The sequence below is a fragment of the Propithecus coquereli genome, unplaced genomic scaffold (assembly GCF_000956105.1).
Source record: "Propithecus coquereli isolate 6110/MARCELLA unplaced genomic scaffold, Pcoq_1.0 Scaffold165, whole genome shotgun sequence".
Classification (NCBI taxonomy): Eukaryota; Metazoa; Chordata; class Mammalia; order Primates; family Indriidae; genus Propithecus; species Propithecus coquereli.
Window position 1 is genome coordinate 589,933 of NW_012141080.1, and position 17,651 is coordinate 607,583.

General features: G+C 56.2%; 1 protein-coding gene across 1 annotated transcript in view; it reads left to right on the forward strand.

Moving 5' to 3' along the window:
* VAC14 (Vac14 homolog (S. cerevisiae)) overlaps positions 1–17,651 on the forward strand; it is a 105,107-nt gene that overhangs the window by 56,127 nt on the left and 31,329 nt on the right. The window contains exon 14 of the mRNA XM_012641577.1: positions 9,255–9,387. Coding sequence (XP_012497031.1) covers positions 9,255–9,387 — 133 coding nt within the window. The remainder of the gene's footprint in view (positions 1–9,254; positions 9,388–17,651) is intronic.

Here is a 17,651-nt window from a genome sequence, read left to right on the forward strand (position 1 = left end):
TCAGGCCACCTGCCTGCACATGCCCCGCTGAAGCACAGAAGGAGTGAGGGGCGACACGGCCGCCCAGCTTCCTCCGTCTTGTTTGGCCAGGATGCCGCCGCTTCCCACCGATGAGCCCAGTTCTAGGCAGCCGGTGGCCGTGGTCAGGGAAGTGGCTCCCACCCCCTGACCCCAGGACCCATGCTGGGGCTCCCACCTGTCCCCTGGCACAGGAGTCCCTTCTCCATCCTGCATCCCCAGGTCAGCACAGGGGGGCTATGACGAGATGGGGAGAGGAGCAGAGGGTTTTCCTTAGGAAGAGGGCTCAGGTTCAGGGAGCCGTGAGAATTGACCAGAAAAGGGGCCACAGCCGAGAGGAGGCATCCTGCAGGGGATGACCAGGCAGAGGAGCCCTGGTCCCCGCCCTGGAAGCAGATGCCACAGCATCCTCTCTCATCCTCAGAGGGGTAGCCCAGCTGTTTGGCGTAGCACAGCCTCGGGACAGGGCCAGGACACCTGGATCTCCCCAACCCTCTTTGATCTGTCCTTCATCTGTAGGGGGTTTTTCTCTTCTGCCTGACACAGAGACACTAACAACAATGACATAGGTTCCCACTCGTGGAGGGATCAGCCAGGAAACTGCTGTGGGCAGCCCAGATGGGAGAAAGTCGGGTATGTGCCCTGGGGGGCCAGGGCCTGGCCTGGGGTCCCTGGAGACAGCAGAGCGCTATGCATCCCAGCTCCTGGCCCTGCCGAGATGAGCGGGCCACGAACAAGGCTAAGGCAGTGGCGACTCCTGCCCCAGCTCACTGTGACTGTCACACTGCCTCATGTCAGCCAGGAACTCACTGGGAATTCATAGAAAAACAACAAGTTATGCCAGATGGGAAGAAACTCCATCCTGGAAAGAACACCAAGGAAGTGCCTGCAGCCAATAACACTTCTTGCTTCAAGAATCCACGACATCATAGCCAAGGAGCCATGTAGGGAGAAAAATAAGCCACAGCCACAACTCCGGGCCACAAACTCTTAACCTGAGACCACGTGTGGGCTTCAGGGGGTGTGGGAACCTCCAGGCCGATCCACATGTGCTCACATGTGCGTGTCCACAGCTGGCATCAGAGTTTACAGACGGGTCGGTGGTTTTGAAAGGTCAGCTCAAACCAGTAACAGGAGATCGGCAGAAGCCGGAGCGTGCCTCATCCCTCTCCCGCCTCTGCTGCCTGGAGGGCACACACCAGGCGCCAGGGACGTGTGGGGTGGTGTTTAGGGCAGAAGGCATACAGGAAGTGTACACTCATTCCTCTGCTAGCTGCTGTTTCTCACATTGCTTCTCGGGCATGCGAGGCGATCGTTCTGTCCGTTTCCATCTGGCCGCGCACGCGGACAAGTGTGCAAGACCACATGATCCCCCGTTCGGGTTCTGCTCTGCTGTGGCTCTCTGGGGCGCAGCTCTGAGAACATGCAGGCTGCAGTGCTGTATTCCTTTAGCACAGAGCGCCCCAAAGGTGTGAAGGGACTTTCTGGAAAGCAGAGCAGGCAGGAGCCTAGGAAAGACGAAGTCGGTGGCATCTGTTGGGAACCAATGGCGCCGCCTGCGCGTTGGGTCTGTAAAGTGCAATGGTGCAGATCGCACGTAGCGCTGGGGAAGCCAGACCCATGACACGCCTGGGTGGCTGCTGTGTTGGCCTAAATGCTCCTACTGCGGTGGTCCCCAGGGCCCCTCGAGGCAGAGCCGCCCACACGGGATTTTCTTCTTGCCTGGCCTAGCGTAAATATCTCCCTCCTGCGCCAAGTGGCGTGAGCAGAGGCCCGGGTCTTGCTCCTCCCGCCCCACCTCCCTCGCAGGAGCCCTCGGGGGCAGTGAGGAGACAGCTGCCTAGACAGGCGGGTCTAAGGGAAGCTGGCAGAGGGACACCACATTCTCCTGTGTCCCACCCCTTGGTCTCCTGTGGCTCAGCTCCTTTTGTGCCTTCTCTGGCCTGGACTCCACTCGGGGGAGTCTGCAGGGCCTGCCAGGCTCTGGGGACGAGGGGTGACGAGCAGGCCTACAGGCCACCTGAGCCTGGGCCTGTGCAGAGAGCAGAACCGAGGAAGCCTCAGGGATCAGTCCCTTGCTAGAGACGTGCCTATGCTCCCAGGACCTGGGCATCTCCACTGCCAGAGAGGGAGCAGCCAGGCCTGGGGAGACCCAGCCAGCCTCAGGGTCCCTGGCCAAGCACAGCGGCGTGTGGCAGCCTGGGGCGGAGGGTGGGCCCCTGAACCCAGTTTTCCCTGGCTCTCCCTGCCCACCACGGGGCCCATCCTTGGTGGAATGAAAACTGCTCGTGTCAGTATACCCTGCAGGGTGCACCGGGCCAAAGCGTTTTTATCCCTACCTCTAAAAACGGGCAAAAATGAAACGTTCTGATTCAGTTTCGTTCCTTGGAGCCCAGGCTGGTGTGGCCAAATGTCAGCAGCATCTTAATGTTGCCACAAGGAAAGAAGTTCTAGAAGAAGCCCAGAAAGCCATCTCTGGGGCTCATTCCCCAGTAAGCGCAGTAACAGTAATGATGATAATGGCTGCAGCATTGGCTGTCTTGTTAGGACCAGGCATTGTCCTAAGCACCCACTCCTGTGGGTTGGCCCCTGGCCTCTTCGCAGCAGTCTCAGAGGTGAGCACTGTCGTCATTCCCACCTCAGTTGGGCAAGAAGCCCGGCCTAAGAGCCTGCACTCCTCACCCCACGCTCGGGAGTCCCACCCCTGCCCTGCACGGGAAGCTTACACTGCGTGGGGAAGAAGCAGCGGGTGCCAGGCTATGGCCCCGGCCTGGCAGTTCTTGGCGGCGTGTCTGACCCCACCCCCCCAGCACCACTGCCCAGGAAGGCGTCCTCTGGTGCCCTCACTGCCAGGCCCTCCCTTGTCGCCAGATGGAAAGCCAGCCCCAGCCACCCAGGCCTGCCTGCTGATGGATCCCTTCCTCCTCACCCTCTCTGTGCTGCCCTTGGCCCCAGCCCTCGCCCTGCAGCAGCAGCAGCTCTTTCTGGTAGCAGACTGCTGTGTGGCCACTCTCCCCTGCCACGTCAGCTAGAAGTCCCTGCAGGCCCTGCTGTGGCCTGTCAGCTTATCTCTGACTCCGAGCTGAGCAGCTGGAAAGCCTGGCTGTGAGTCCTGGCCCCAGGCGCTCCTGTCCTGCAGACCTCAGCTGGTCCGGCCCACAGATGAGTGATGGCCTTTTGGATCAGGTCCCAAGATGGTGCCATTACTGCAGCTTTTGTCCACACAGCCGTGAGGTTTGCACCCCCTCCAATTCCATAGACTCTACACACACCCCCAGACCCCGCCTGGCCTCCCACTCTCCGGCCCCTGGTGCAGAAGCTGTCCTTCCCCCACCCTATCCCCCTTGGTTCCATACCAGCCTCCTCATCATGCTGTCCCTCCATGGAGCACTTCCTGTGCTGGGCCAAGTGTGATGCTCTTTAGCCCTGCCGTGGCTCACAGGAGAGGAGCCGGCCTCGGAGAAGCCATCCCGCCTCCACTGCCCTGCTAGTCTGTGACAGGGCCTGGATCCAAGAGGTTCCTGGGACTCCCCGGGTGCCCTACGTAGCCTATGGCCTTCCCCTCCGCATCCTCAGGGCAGCGGATCCTGATGCCACTAGATGGGGGCTGTCCAGGCACACGGGCCCTGACCCAGAAGGACAGGAAGGCGGGGCATGGTGCGGGGACCCTGCCGAGCCTGCGCTGGGTGGCTAATGTTTTCGCATCTGGTTTTGCTGAACTGTAACTCGCGTAGTGTATTGAGACCAGAGCTATTTTTATCCTGACATGTGAGGTTCCTTCACGTCATAGCCACAAAATTCAATCCAAAACATCCCAGGGAAGGTTGTTTGTGAGATGTTCTGCAGATTCTCATGTCGCCACATCAGGTTTCACTTAGGAACATCTGCAGGGCTGGCTCCCCAGCCGCCCGCCCCGCCGCCCTGGTTCTGCACGCAGAGCGCCCCCGGCATCTGTCTGCCCTGGCCAGCGGCCGGTCACGTGAACTTCCTGCCAGGGCTGGCGGGCTGCACACTCACCCCGACCAGGAATGCAAGGCAGAGCGGCCCTTGCTGAGGGACAGCATTCTCCCTCAGCCCCTCAGGGGGAGCCCCTCTCCTAAGACACGTGGCCGGGCTGTTCCAGCCCAAGCAGCTGGCCCATGTCGCACGGACCCGGGTGCTGTGTACTGTCAGAAACGCCACCTGAGTAAAGCCTCTCACAGACCCTCAGAGCACAGTGTTGGAGGGCGTGCCCTGAACTGGCCACTGAGCCCCTGTCCCAGCTCTGCCCCTTCCTGGTGCACGTGCAGCCCTGGGCCCAGGCCCAGCTTTTATGACCGTGGAGATGAGGCAGGAGCCGGGGGCGGATGGAGGCGCTGTGAGTCCTCCCCGGCGGGGGAGCAGGCAGCAGTGAGGTAGAAATCAGTGCTGTTTCAAGGCCTGTCATGCCTGTAGTCACACTCCTGGGGCAAGTTTGTCCTCTCTCTCCACCTCATCTCCTCCTCCCGAGCCTGCAGCCCTGCCTGAGAACATCTTTTCTCAGGTTCCAGCCCAAGCCAGCCAGGCCTGAAGGGCTGCTTAGGTCAGAAGAGCGGCTGGTGGGCGAAGAGGGCCGCTGAGGTTGGGAGAGATGTGATAGACCTTCACTGTCCACAGTGAGTGCTGAGACAGTGCCCCATCCCTGTCCAGCCCACCCCCTGCTGCAGGAATTGCTGCCCCTCTCCGTGCCTCCCCTGCTGGGATAGAACTGCCCTGCCCAGACCTGTGGGTCCTACTCAGCACTTCCTAAGCTCCCAGCCCTGTCCTGGGGAGGCACCTGCCCTTGGGCAGTGGTCTTTCTGGCAGGTGGGATCCCAGAGGGCAAAAGGTCCCACCCCTGACAGCTGCAGGCCCTGGGCGGCTCCCCTGAAGCTCCCACACACCCTGGCCTCCTGTCACCCGAGCCTCAGGAAAGGCACCCGGCCCCCAGCTGGTTAGCACCCATCTTCTTGCTGTTTTAGTCTTTAAACCATGGGAGCAGTGTGAGGACAGCGTGACTCACCTGCTCTGGCTTCTCCCAGGTGTGACTCTGCCCTCCTCCTTCCTTCTGCTAAGGACCTCGGCTCCGGGGACCACTATGCAGCCTGGATATTGAAAGTCTATTTTGGGGCCAGAATGGGGGTTGTGGCTAAGGAGACTAGACACATGTCCAGAGCACCCCAGCCCTTCTCTTCTGCTGTGTTTGGGCAGTCTGCCAGCTGCAAGGTGAGCTGATCTTCCTCCCCAGATGTTGGGGGGGGTCACAGGTGACTCCCTTTCCTCCTCACAGCGTCTCAACGGAGCACCGTGAATCTGTCCCAGATCCCAAGTCTCCCCATCAGACATTCCCAGACTCAGAGAACAAGAACAGTCTGCCCTGTGCAGCGCTCTGAGATACAGGGCATTTGCTAATGAAAGGAGCCCCCATTTATTGAGCACAGACTGTGGCCGGCCCAGTCCTAGTACATTCTGTATTTTGTGTCGTTTAACAGGGGCTCCCACTGCCTCTATGAGGCTGGAACAGCAGCATCGACCTCTTCCCAGTGCCTGCCTAAGGCACCAGCCCTTAAGAATGGGGACTCTGGCCCCAGATGGGGAGGGTTTCTTTGTGGTTACTTCCTGCATTGGTCCCTTTGTCCTTTGGCGTACTTGGGAGCCTAACTGGAAACGGGGTGGGCTGGGAGTGCACATAGGCAAGACGGTGACAGGGACACCAGGAGCCTTTATGAAGAGGCCCGTGGTTAACTGGGCACCTCCAGTGTGGGGGGCCAGGCCACCAGGGGGGCCTGGAATTCATCTCCCAAGGGCGGGGCGGTGAGGCGGGGCTTTCTCAGCAGCTGTATGTGCAGCCGCCTCTTCAGAGACCAGCCCCAGCTGTGCCCGGGTAACTCGATCTGTAAGAATGTGACACTTGATTCTGCAAACAGCCCCTCTGGGCCAGGGAGCAGAGACTGTTTGCCATCCCAGAGTCGCTGAGGACCTCCCAAGCCTGGCTGTCCGGGCAGGGACCCAGGACGACGCAGTCCAAACAACAAGAAGTTCAGGGGCTTCTCACTCGAGCTCACCCCTCGCAAGGTTCATGAGTGCTGTCTCGGAGGTTCTCAGGATTGAGGCCAGGACAGTTTGGAGGTGTGGCTCCTGGTGAGGAATCCTCGTAGAGTAATTCACAGCTGGGAAAAACAGAAACAGAAAAACACCTTTTCTAGTGCCCAGCCGCTTCCCTGCAAGGACCACAGAGGATGTAAGGGAAGTAAGTCTGAGTTGAGCAAGAAAGAGCTCCTCCCAGGAGGGTTTTACTTCGCTTTCTGGCCATGGGCATCTCATAAAGTCAGTCCATAGAGGCTCCTCTGTAAGACTTGCTTGTGATACTCTGAAGGTTCCACATATTCTTGTTTTGTGCTTTGGGCTGATGCTTCTGCCAGTATGACCTCCCCCGGCCGAGTTGGATTCTCAGAAATCGTGCATCCTGCCTAGCTTTGCTGGTGCCTGCCATCTCCTCCCTGGTCCAGGGAGAAAGTCATGACTCCCACTGGGCTCCTAGACCAGAGAGGGGCTGGCCCGGAAATGAGGGCCCCGAATCCTTCTGTAGTCTCCTCTGCTAACCCCCATGTCCTCCCTGGGTTTCCAGAGAGCTGTGCCCAGATGCCTGCTCCACAGCTCTTGGTGGCATTATTTTCTGTGTCCTCAGTCTTGGCTTGGCAGGACCATGGCTTAGGTCTTTATGCCATCTTCTGCCCTCCTGCCTAGCAACGCTCTACCTCCTAACCTGGGAGCCTCAAACCTGCCCAAACATCGGTGCCTAGGGCTTGATGAGAACGTGGGCTCTGAAGACCAGCTGCCTGGGGTCAGCAACTACCACTCCCCAGCTCTGTGGCATTGGATCAACTGCAGCCTGACTCATGATTTCCCTGTGTATGTGATGGGATGGTAATGGTGCATCTTTTCAAAGGTTATTTTGAGAATTAAATTAGGTACTATGTGTGAGGGCTTTCAGCATGCATAGCACATAGTAAGTGCTTTGCTCAATAGGTAGTAGCTGTTAATTGGCTGTTAAGACCTCACGTTATACCGGGACAACTGGATGTCTATCCACATGCAAAAGAATTTAGACCTCTTCCTCACATCATCTGCAATAATTAACTGAAAGTGGATCAGAAGCCAGATAGCCTGTAGTCCCGGCCACTTCGGGAGGCTGAGGCAGGAGGATCGCTTAAGTCCAGGAGTTGGAAGTTGCAGTGAGCTATGACGACACCACTGCACTCTAGCCCAGGCAACAACAGAGCAATACCCTGTCTCAAAAAAAAAAAAAAAAAAAATGGACCAGAGACCTAAAGCATATCAGCAAATCTTTATGACCTTGGGTTAGATAATAATTTCTTAGCTATAACATTAAAAGTGCAAGCAACCAAAGAAAAAATAGATATGTTTAATCAAAATTAAAGATTTGTTGCTTCAAAGGACACCATCAAGAAAGTAAAAAGAGACAACCCACAGAATAGAAGATATTTGCAAGTCACATGTCTGATAACAGACTTGTATCCAATATAAGAAAAGCTCCTACAAGTCAACAATAAAAAGGCAAATAGCCCAATATTTAAATGGGCAAAGGATTTGAGTAGACATTTCTCTGGAGAAGATATATAAATGGCCACTAAGCACACTGTCATTAGTCATTCAGGAAATGGCAAACCAAAACCATAGTGAGATACCATTTTCTATCAAGAGGGTGGCTGTAATCAAAAAGGCAGATAATAACAAGCGTTGGCGAGGCTATGGGAAAGTTGGAACCCTCATGCATTGTTGGTGGGAATGTAAAATGGTACAGCCACTGTGGAAAACAGTTCACCAGTTCGTCAAAAGTTAGAATTACCATATGACCCATCAGTTCTACTCCTCCATATATGCCTAGAAGAATCAGAAACGGGCTCAAACACATATTTTTAATGAATGTTCATAGCAGTATTATTCATAATAGCAAAAAGTAGAAGCAACCAGATGTCTACCAGCTGATGAACGGATAAACAAAATATGGTATATTCATACAATGGAATATTCTTAAGCCATAAAAATCAATTAAAAACTGATACATACTATGACATGGATGAACCTTGAAAATATGCTAAGTAAAAGAAGCCACATACTATGTGGTTCCATTTATATGAAATGTCCAAAATGGGCAGATATTAATCCATAGAGACGGAAAGTGGATTGGTGGCTGCCAGAGACTTGGGGAGAGAACAGTGGGGAGGGGACTGCTAATGGGCATGGGGTTTCTTTTGGGGGGTGTTGAAAATGTTCTGAAATTAATGATGATTGCTGCACAACTTTGGGAATATTCTGAAAACTACTGAATTTTACACTTTAAAAGGACAAACTTTATGGTATATGAAGTATATCAGACAGCTGTTGGTTTTTTTGGGTTTTTTTAAAGATACACTGTTAGTGTTCTGGGCAGAGTGGGTGAGGGTTCCTGCCATCCCTGTCACCTCTGAGCCATGGAGGTCAGAGGTGTGTGAATACACCAGCTTAGGGCCAAGCATTCCGGCAGCCTCCCCTTGTCCCCTCGGTGTGGTGCTTTACAGAGGGACACATGTGCGGGGTGGGCCGGAAGGGGCCGTGATATCTGTACCCCAGTGTGTTTTCAGCTGGGACACATGTCAGAGACATTTGTGTTTCTGGTTATAAAGCCACCTTGGGGCCTTGAGAAGATGCCTAACCTAAAAGAGCATCTTTGCCCGATGGTGAGGAAGAAAGAATGTCTGATAAAAATTCAAACGCTTTGTAACATTTTATCAATGTCTGCTGTTTTTAATCTAGTTGGGTGTGTGCATAATTTATTTTTCTCAAGTAACATTAAGAAAGGAGCTTGGCTTTTGCCTGTCGTGGGTCTGCCGACTGTGTTGACCATTGAGATCGTGTGCCTGCCTTGCACACAGCCTCAGTCTGTCTGACTTCTTGTTTGTCCTTAACTGGCCCACGTAGACCCCAAGTGTATTTCATTTATTAGGATAACAAATAGACGTTTGGTTTTTTTTTAAAGAAATGCACAGGGCCTTGCAGGGTCTTACATGTAAGAAATGTTCGCTGAGTGGTTTGGGCTTGGATGGAGGGTGCACAGTGTGATACACAAACCCACACACACCTTTTTGGCATTTCCAATGGTCTGTATTCTGTAGGGATCTCATCCTCCTGTGCACACGTAATCAGAGTAAATCCTGGCTCTGTCCCTTTCTCTGCAGGTACCAAAGGCTTAGAATGTTCTCCTTCCACTCCCACCATGAACTCCTACTTCTATAAGTTCATGATCAATCTTCTCAAGAGGTTCAGCAGTGAACGGAAGCTCCTGGAGGTCAGAGGCCCCTTCATCATCAGGTCAGCCTCTGCGTGCCCTCTCCTCTGCCTCACGTGGCCACGGCTTTCCGTGTTCGCACCACACAAGGTGTCAGGACAGCTACCTTCTCTTTCCCTTCTCCCTCCTCCTCTTCCTGACCTTTGGCCTTTCTTAAATGAAGAGGGTTCCCCCTTCATACAGTGTTGCTGGCGCTACCAACAGAAGGCAGGTCGGTGTTGACATTTTTCAAAAAAACCGAATTCGCTTTTTGCTTGTCAAGGTAGCTTTGCCTTGAGGTGGAACATCCTCTCGATAAATGCCATTGTCAGCCTTTTAGAGAGGAAAAGGGGTGAGCCACGTGGCACGTGACACAGGGCTATGCTGTGAGGTCCTGTCTCCACCACAGGATTTGCCCAGGCTTGGTGGAGCCAGGTTCCTGCGTCGTGTGGGCCTAACCTGGACAGTCCCAGGGCACAGTCCTAGTGGCTCGAGGACCATAGAACTGTCATCGCCAGCAACATGGCTGGGACTGGCCCATTGCCTCCCACTCAGCTCCAGGGAACGGGCACTAGAAGAGCGGCCCGGTTTCACCTGCAGCCTAGTGGAAGCTGAATCGGGGGCAGAGGTTCCTCCCGGCTCCCCACCAAAAGATGCCCGGGCCCCCCTGACCAGTGAAATCGGACCCTCCGAGGTGCTGGGTTATTAAAGTGGTCCATGTGCTTGGGAAGCACACTAGAGTGATGCGGTCTGGGGGCCGAGGGGTTGCAGAGGGCCTGGCCTGTATGCTGGTTCCAGGCAAGAAAGAGCCTGGCCTTCATTTGCTGTAAACCAGGTGCAGTCTGTGGGCCACACTCAGGATCGGCGGCCTTGCCCGGAGCTTGGCAGGGAGCCATTGAAAGGGCTTGATGGGGGAGCGACGTGACCACATTTCTGATTTGAAAGTGACTGTGTTGCTGGGAGAATGGGTTGGAGGGTCAAGGTGGAGACCAGGTGGGAGGCTGTTATCCGAGCGAGACCACGGCAGCTCGTGAGGGGACCGGAGGAGGTCAGGCGGGGGGGGAAGGGGGAAGGCCGGAATCCGGGAAGAAGAAGAACACCAACCGAATGGGGCCAGAACGAAAGAACAAAGGGGGGGAAAAGGAAGCCGGGAACAACCAAGCCCCCGGGTTGGGCAACCGAAGGGAAGGCCGCAACAAGCCCCGAAGGGAGAACCCGGGAAAAAGGGCCCAAAAGGGGGGCAGCCGCGTGTTTGAGTTTGATTGCTTTGGGGACGTCAAAAGGAAGATGTTGACGGAGTAGTTTGCTGTACCTGGCTCTGAAAAGGAGAACCTAGTCCCAAGATACAAATCTGGAAATTAATGACATAGTCATTCATTCATTCATCAGATATTTACTAAACACCAACTCCGTGCAAGGTGCCGTTCTAGGTGGTTCTGCACTTATGGAGCCTTCATGCTTGGGGAATAGGGGAGAGAGTGAGGATGGAAGGGATCTGAGGCCGAACGCTGAGAGCGCCAGTCTAATGGTCGGGGAAAGGAGGAGAAGCTGGAAGAAGAGTCTGTGACGAGGGGCCAGAGAGGCAGGAGGAAGCGATGGGAAGAGGGAGATGGCAGGAGACAAGGCTGGGGCCGTCTAGGTTCAGACAAGTGACAAGAAACTTGCCTGCTGGGCGAGGAGGCCACCAGCCAGCTGAGGGCTGAGTCTGGAGTTGAGGACGGGGCTGAAGGATTGAGTCATGGGAAGGGACGGGCCTGCCTGACCAGAAAGACAAACAGCAGGACTGCAGCAGGAGGAAGGGGCTTGTGATGGTCCAGACCACCAAAGGATGTCCCTGTGGTGATGGGGAGGCTGTCACTGCCCTATTGCTTCTCTGGGCTCTTCTAGAGCAGTTTCTCAAACTCAGCACTATTGGCATTTGGAGCCGCATAATCCTTCGTGACGGGGCTGTCCGGTGCGGTGCAACAACCCAGGCCTCCACCCTCACCCCGCTGCGACAGTCAGAAATGTCTCTAAACATTGCCAAATGTCCCCTGAGGAGCAAAGTCACCCCGATTGAGAACCACTGTCTCAGAAGCAGAAAGGGATGCTTCACTGGGCAGAAGAGGCAGATGTCTGTGGTTTGTCTTCCCATGGTGCTGGACAATTTTGGGTAAGGGACTGAAGTAGAGATTAGGTGTGGTGCAAGAGATCCCCCCCCAACGGAAACTGGAATGTTCCACAAGAGTGACAGTTACTTGCTGTGGTTTTCCAAACTACAGAGGTGTCAGCACACTTGATGGGCTCTCCTTACCGCCAAGAATGTCAGGGAACCAGTGGAAGGAGAGAGGCCTTTGGAAAAGGACCTTGTAAAAGGACCTTGTAGCTTCCCCCTGGGGAACCGGCCGTAATGGGTTTTTCCATCCTGTCTCAGCCTCACACGCCAACCAGAGACTCGGGGAGAGGGAGCCAGCGAGTAACCAGCATCCCCAGACTGCGGGGAGCAGAAGCGCAGGCAGCAGTGGGGGGTGTGCAGTGCGTCATCCCCACCCGCCCGGGGCCACCACCACGTTCCCATGTGCAGACTCCAGGGCAGCGAAGCTTGGCGTGCTTCGCAGCATCTCCCGGGCCACAGGGATCCTCATTTCGCAGCAGGGAAAAGAGGAAGCAGCGTTCCCACTGGGCTTGGTTGGAACTGGGCTGAAAACCCCTGCACCCCGCTAATTCTGCAGCCACCACTTTGTCCCTTCTGTGGGAGAGTGCCAAGCCTGGTGCCACGAGGGGCCCTGAACAGCCTGCGTCCAGGACCACCTGGGACCCAGCTCCTCGGAGGGCACAGGATCCAGGCCCAAGAGTCCTCCCGCCTCGTCCTTCTGGCAGCTCGGTACATCCAGCGTGGCCGCGCGCCCTTCCGGGCGCAGACCTCTCGTGGGCCGCACTAGGTTCTCGTGGACATCGAGCCTGGCCTCCAGGCTGAGCCTCACTCCCACGGGCACAGCCACAGACGGTCTCTTAGCCCTTGGCACCTGCACAAGAGCCCAGTGGGCTGGGACAGAAGGGACCCGTGCTTGGGCCACAGGACTGGTCTCTCCGAGCCTTTTGCCACATTTGTCCAGGCTGCCGTCCCCAGAAGCAGCACCCCCACCTGTCAGTACGTGTTAGTTCCTCAGGGCCAAGCCGGCTTGGGGGCCAGCCTGCGAGGCCACTGCTGACCAGCCCTTGGTCACAGTCCCAGCCACCCAGTCTAGGCACACAGCACAGCATCTGGCTGGAGGAGGCCTTGCAAACATGTCGCTTCCGCCATCCTCCCCTGGATGGTCACACAGGACAGAGGCCATCGGCAGAGGCTTGCTGGGAAGAGCCCTGGAGCTGTCCACCCGCCCTCCTGCCTCTGCTCTTCGTTTTCCTCGTTCCTGCTGTGGCTGCAGAGACGGGCACACCAGACTGCTGGGACAAGCCACAGGCCTGATAAGGAAGGCACCAAGTGATTTCCTAACCCGCTCCTTCAGCTGCGAAGCAGACTACACATGGCTCCTCTCAGCCTCCAAGACTCAGCACTGAGAAAGGAGAGATTCTTCCTGCCGAGAAGCAGAAATCATCGCTTCTGCAGTGGTGTGTCAGCTCTGGGCCCGGGAGCAGCTGCTGTCTATAGAAGGACAAAGGCATCCGGAGTTCTTCAAGATAAACATCTGTGGGGGTTCTTGGCATAGAGGAAGATGCGTGAGTTCCCTCCCCCACGCTGCTTCCCCAGCCACCCCTCCTTGTGGGAGTTGGGGGAGGGGAATGGCGTACCCGAACTCCAGCCAGGCCTGGGTGGGTTAGACGTCCTTTCGGTGTCCATGTGGCCTCCTGATTGGGTAGACGTGACCATTTAGAGATACATTGAGGTTGGGAAGCCAACAGCTCCAAACCCGTCTCTCAGCCAGCCTTGCCGTCACCTGCGCCCATCCTGGGCCCTTCTCTTGGCTGCAGAGAGTTGAGGCCAAACATACAGATTGGGGGACATGTGGCAAGGGGTGCTGTGAGCTTCTGGCGCTGTACCCCCATCCTCTCCCCAGGCCTGCACAGCAGTGGGGCAGACGTGCCTCCCACAGGCACTGCAAGGAAGAGTAGCTTCTAGAATCAGACTAGGGTTCAGACCCCAGTCCTCCCATTCTCCTGACAGGTTTCCAAGCCCTTTCTGCTTTGGCCAGGAAACGGAGATGACAATAGTGTCTACCTTGTCATATCACGGGGGGTTATGCAAGAGCATGCGTGTTCCAGCCCCAGTGCTGGCCATGTTTGGTAAAGGGGGTTGTCCACCCTCCCGACCTGGCCTCTGCCTCTCACGGTGGTCTTTGGGGAAGGAAACCAGAGGGTGAAATGATTGACCCTTCTGGGCGGAGAGCTGGCCCCGGTGCACCCTCTAACACAACTGTGCCCCGCGTAGGTGTTGGTGTGCACTGCCCTCCTCCAGCCGCCTCCCGCCCCGCGCGCTGGTGCAGGCAGAACAAGCCCAGGCCTTGTCTGCCCGTGAACCGGTCCACTCATTCTCAGTAGAAAAGGAGAGCAGGGGAAGCCCAGCGTCTTTGATAAACTGTGATATGAACTCCAGCGTGACCCAGCAGCTGTGATCTGTACAAGGCCTGCTTCTGTGTGGGAAGTGAGCAAATCCGAAGACACTCCACTCTGCCCGCCAACACGGCCCTCCGGCCAGCCAGGCTTTGGCTGCAGCCACTGTGCGCTCCCCTCCTCTTCCTCCCTGCTGCCTCGCAAAGAGGACCGGCCAGAGAATGCTTTCATTTGTAACACGCGCCCGTGCGCTGTGAATGGCAGGGCTCCCGCCGAGCCGGCCTGGCTCATGGTAGATGAGGTGCGGGCACCCTCCCGGGGGAAGGGACATCCTAAGATGAGGCAGGTGTTTGGGTGGATGAGCCGGACACCCAAGTGGGAAAGGAGGAAGTGGTCATGGGACTTCTTTCATGAGACCCCGAGCCAGAGAAGCCCAGCAATAAGGCTTCTGGATCCTTCTGTTCCTCCCCTTACCCCGATGCGGACAGGCACAGCAGCGTCCCCAGCTGAGCAAATGCTCCGAGTCCCTAACATGTGCCCTACTAATCCTGCCTCTCCGCAGTGTCCTGGGCTTGCACAAGGGCCGTTGTGCTGGGCAGGGGGATGGGGCAGTGGGGAGTTGATTGGCCGCCGAGGTGGGTGGTGGGGCAGGGCAGCCACTAGAAACCGGACTTGTTTTTAATTGCGGGGACCGGGAGGGAGGGCCTCAGAGAAGAAGCTCTCTTTCATGCCGTAATTGGGAAAGTCCACTTAGCTGACCCTGTGCGTGCTGGCCTGTGAGACAGATCCCCGCAGTGTGTGGGGCCACCCGTGACCCTCCCAAGCCTTCCCCCTCCTCCCAGGCAGCCCAGTCTCTGGCAGCCCTTTGGGGTCAGGTGCCCCCCCATGAGTCTTTGTTCAGACCACCTTACCTGCCAGGGGCGCTGGCCAGGCCCCAAAGCCCACTGCGCTGATGCCGTGGAAGGCGAACTGGAGTGAAGTGGCAAGACCCGCATCCGGGCCTCGCCTCTGGTCCCCAGCTCAGGAGAGAGCTTCACAGCAGCCCCACTCAGCTCTCTTCCTCTCGCCCCGTAACGGATTGCACCCGTTGCTCAGAATAAAAATAAATCTCTGTGGCAAAGGCACACAAACCGGAGTCTTGCAGGAAGAGGCCCTGATCCCCCTACCCAGAATAGGTGGGTCTTGCTCTTTGATTAGTTTGGAGCCATATTGATTGGGTCCCCAGCCGAGGGGAGGGGACGGGACATGGAATAGGCGAGAGGCATTCTTCCTCCCCTCTCCAAAGAAGCTTCTCTTCTCTGGCTTTAATTAAGGTCTGCCCAGCTGCTGTGTGACTTTTCTGGAGCCTTCCGCAGGGGCCAGGGCTGGGGTGCTTTTTTTGCGTTGCAGGGGATGTAGAGGGGCGTGCGGCAGAAGCCATTTTGCACAACCAGCTCTCGTCTTCTGATTTCCTAACTGGGGACAACACTGTGGGAATGTGAATGCCAGGGAGGCCCGAGAGGCCAGTCTGACACGCAGAAAAGATTGCCTGGCAGAAAAAGAGTCTTGCCCTCCAAGGTAACAAGGTGTCCTTGTGAGAGGCAAAATTCAGGGAGCCCATTGAGCCCAAGCCAGCCTGCATTTGCATTGTGCTCTGGTCCCTGGCAAAGCAACCCGCATCCCAGCGCCTCACAGAACCATCTGAGATGGGGCCCCCTCTGTTCCTCGTTGACCCAGGGTGGCAGGGAGGGCTGAGGGACCTGGGGACAGGCCACTGGCCTTGCTGCACCGCCTCCAAGCAGACCCCATGCTGGCACTCCCCATAAGAGGGGATGTCCTTTCTTCTGGAAAATGGAAACCACGTGTGATGGGCCTTGTCGGGCCGGGCTGGGCTGGGATTAATTAGGGCTGACGAGGGTATGAGGGCAGGAAAGGAAGTGCCAGCCAGAGAAGCCTGGGACAGTGTGCTCCGGGAGCTTCAAAGGGTGTTTGAAGGACCCACTTACTTTGAGCAGGGCTGGTGGGAGGTTAAAGGTCACAGGTGAACTTAGCAGGGGAGGCCACGTGTCCTTTAGGCTGACCCTTGTCCCCACAGCCCAAGCACCCACCCTCTCGCTGAGCTAGCTGTCGCCCCTGGAGGGATGGAGGGCAGGACCCGGCAGCAGTCTGGGGGAAAGCACCGCGCCCTGGTGCCCACCACACAGCACATGTCGTCGGACTCCTCAAGTGGGTTCCCTGAAAGCACTTTCTTTGTGGTGTCTACTCCCGAGAAGCATCACCTCCCCCAGCCCATAGCTCAGGCAGCGGGCAGGGCTCGGGGTGGGAGGGTGTCAGGAACTGTTTTCAGGGGCTCAGGACTCGATGAATTTCTTTCTGAAGCTTGAGGGGTTGTTCCCAGGTAGAACCTGCAGTACTGTGATCTGACTGATGGCAGGAAACGTGGACGGTTTTGACACTGGTAACTCAGACAGCTTGGTCAATTACCAAGTAGCTAATGTGTATCATAATGTAGCATGTTTTTTAAGAAAAAAAGAGGCAGGCCAGGCACATGGCTATAATCCTAGCACTTTGGGAGGCTGAGGTGGGAGGATTGCCTGAGCCCAGGAGTTTAAGACCAGCCTGGGCAACATAGCAAGACCCCATCTCTACCATAAAGAAAAGAAAAGAAAGTGGCAGCAGATTTAGAATTGGTTCCTAGAAGCCATTTTCCATCCTCCTGCTGCATCTGGGTAGGGCTGCATCTGAGCCAGGATGCTTTTAAACTCCTTGCAGGAAAGCAGCTACAAGGTATATCTTGTCCATTCTTTCAAGAGTCTATTTCTTAGGAAGCTCTTTCTTTTATCCTGGTGTCATTTCAGTGCAGGTTTCCTTGGGCTGCCCTTGGAGTCCCCTGTGAGGTCCTCCTTTCTCTCTCCTCAAGTCATTTCTCTTAGCAGACAGTTGCAAAGATCACAGAACCCCCACACCCCAACCTCTGTCTTCAGAAAAGTACCCAGAAGGGTTTCCACCGTGTACGTTTGTGAAAGGCCCTTCCGACCAGGTGCCCCTTCCATGTGAAAGGCGAATTCCCGTCTCGGCACGGATGATGGTGGCGCTCCGTAGGGCCTGGCTGGGGGAACTGTGGCGCAGACGTTGCCTCAGGTGGCACTCACAGCCCATGTGAAGTAGCACCCGGTCCGCAGGGAAGGGTGCCGACAGGCCAGTGCCTCTTCATAACCCAGGCTAGGTGGTCCACCAGAGAGGCTCTTAGGATCTGAAGTGGATAAGAGAACTTTCTGTAAAAGTTTGCTGCTTCAGACAGGGTGAGTGAATCCCAGGAGGGTGTAAGCTTTGGGTCTGTTGCTGTTGTCATTGTCGTTGTATCTTAAATGCCCCTGTGGCACCTGAGCCTTTGTCCCCCCTCCATCTTCCTCACCCCAAGTCTTGGGTTATGAACTGTGTCCTCGGGTTCTATGCAGGGTGCTGTGTAGCCATCCAAGGACCCCAGAGCTGAGGGTTCCCCTGCCAGGCCTAGGAGGTCTTATGTTGTGGGAAGGGGAGAAAGATGGCCAGGACAGTGAGACAAATGTGGCAGGAAGTGCCTGCTGTGAGCACGTCACATGGGCCCAGAGGCCGTGTGCTGGTCCCACACTGGCACCCTGAGATCCACTGAACCCTGTCTTCAGAGCAGTCCCAAGTTCATCGCCCCAAATCCATGGCTAAGGGCGCCCAGAGAGGTGCAGTGGCCGTCCCACACACTAGGGCAGAGCCGAGACACGAGCCTCTGTCTCCCGATTGCCACACACCAGAGCACGACCCC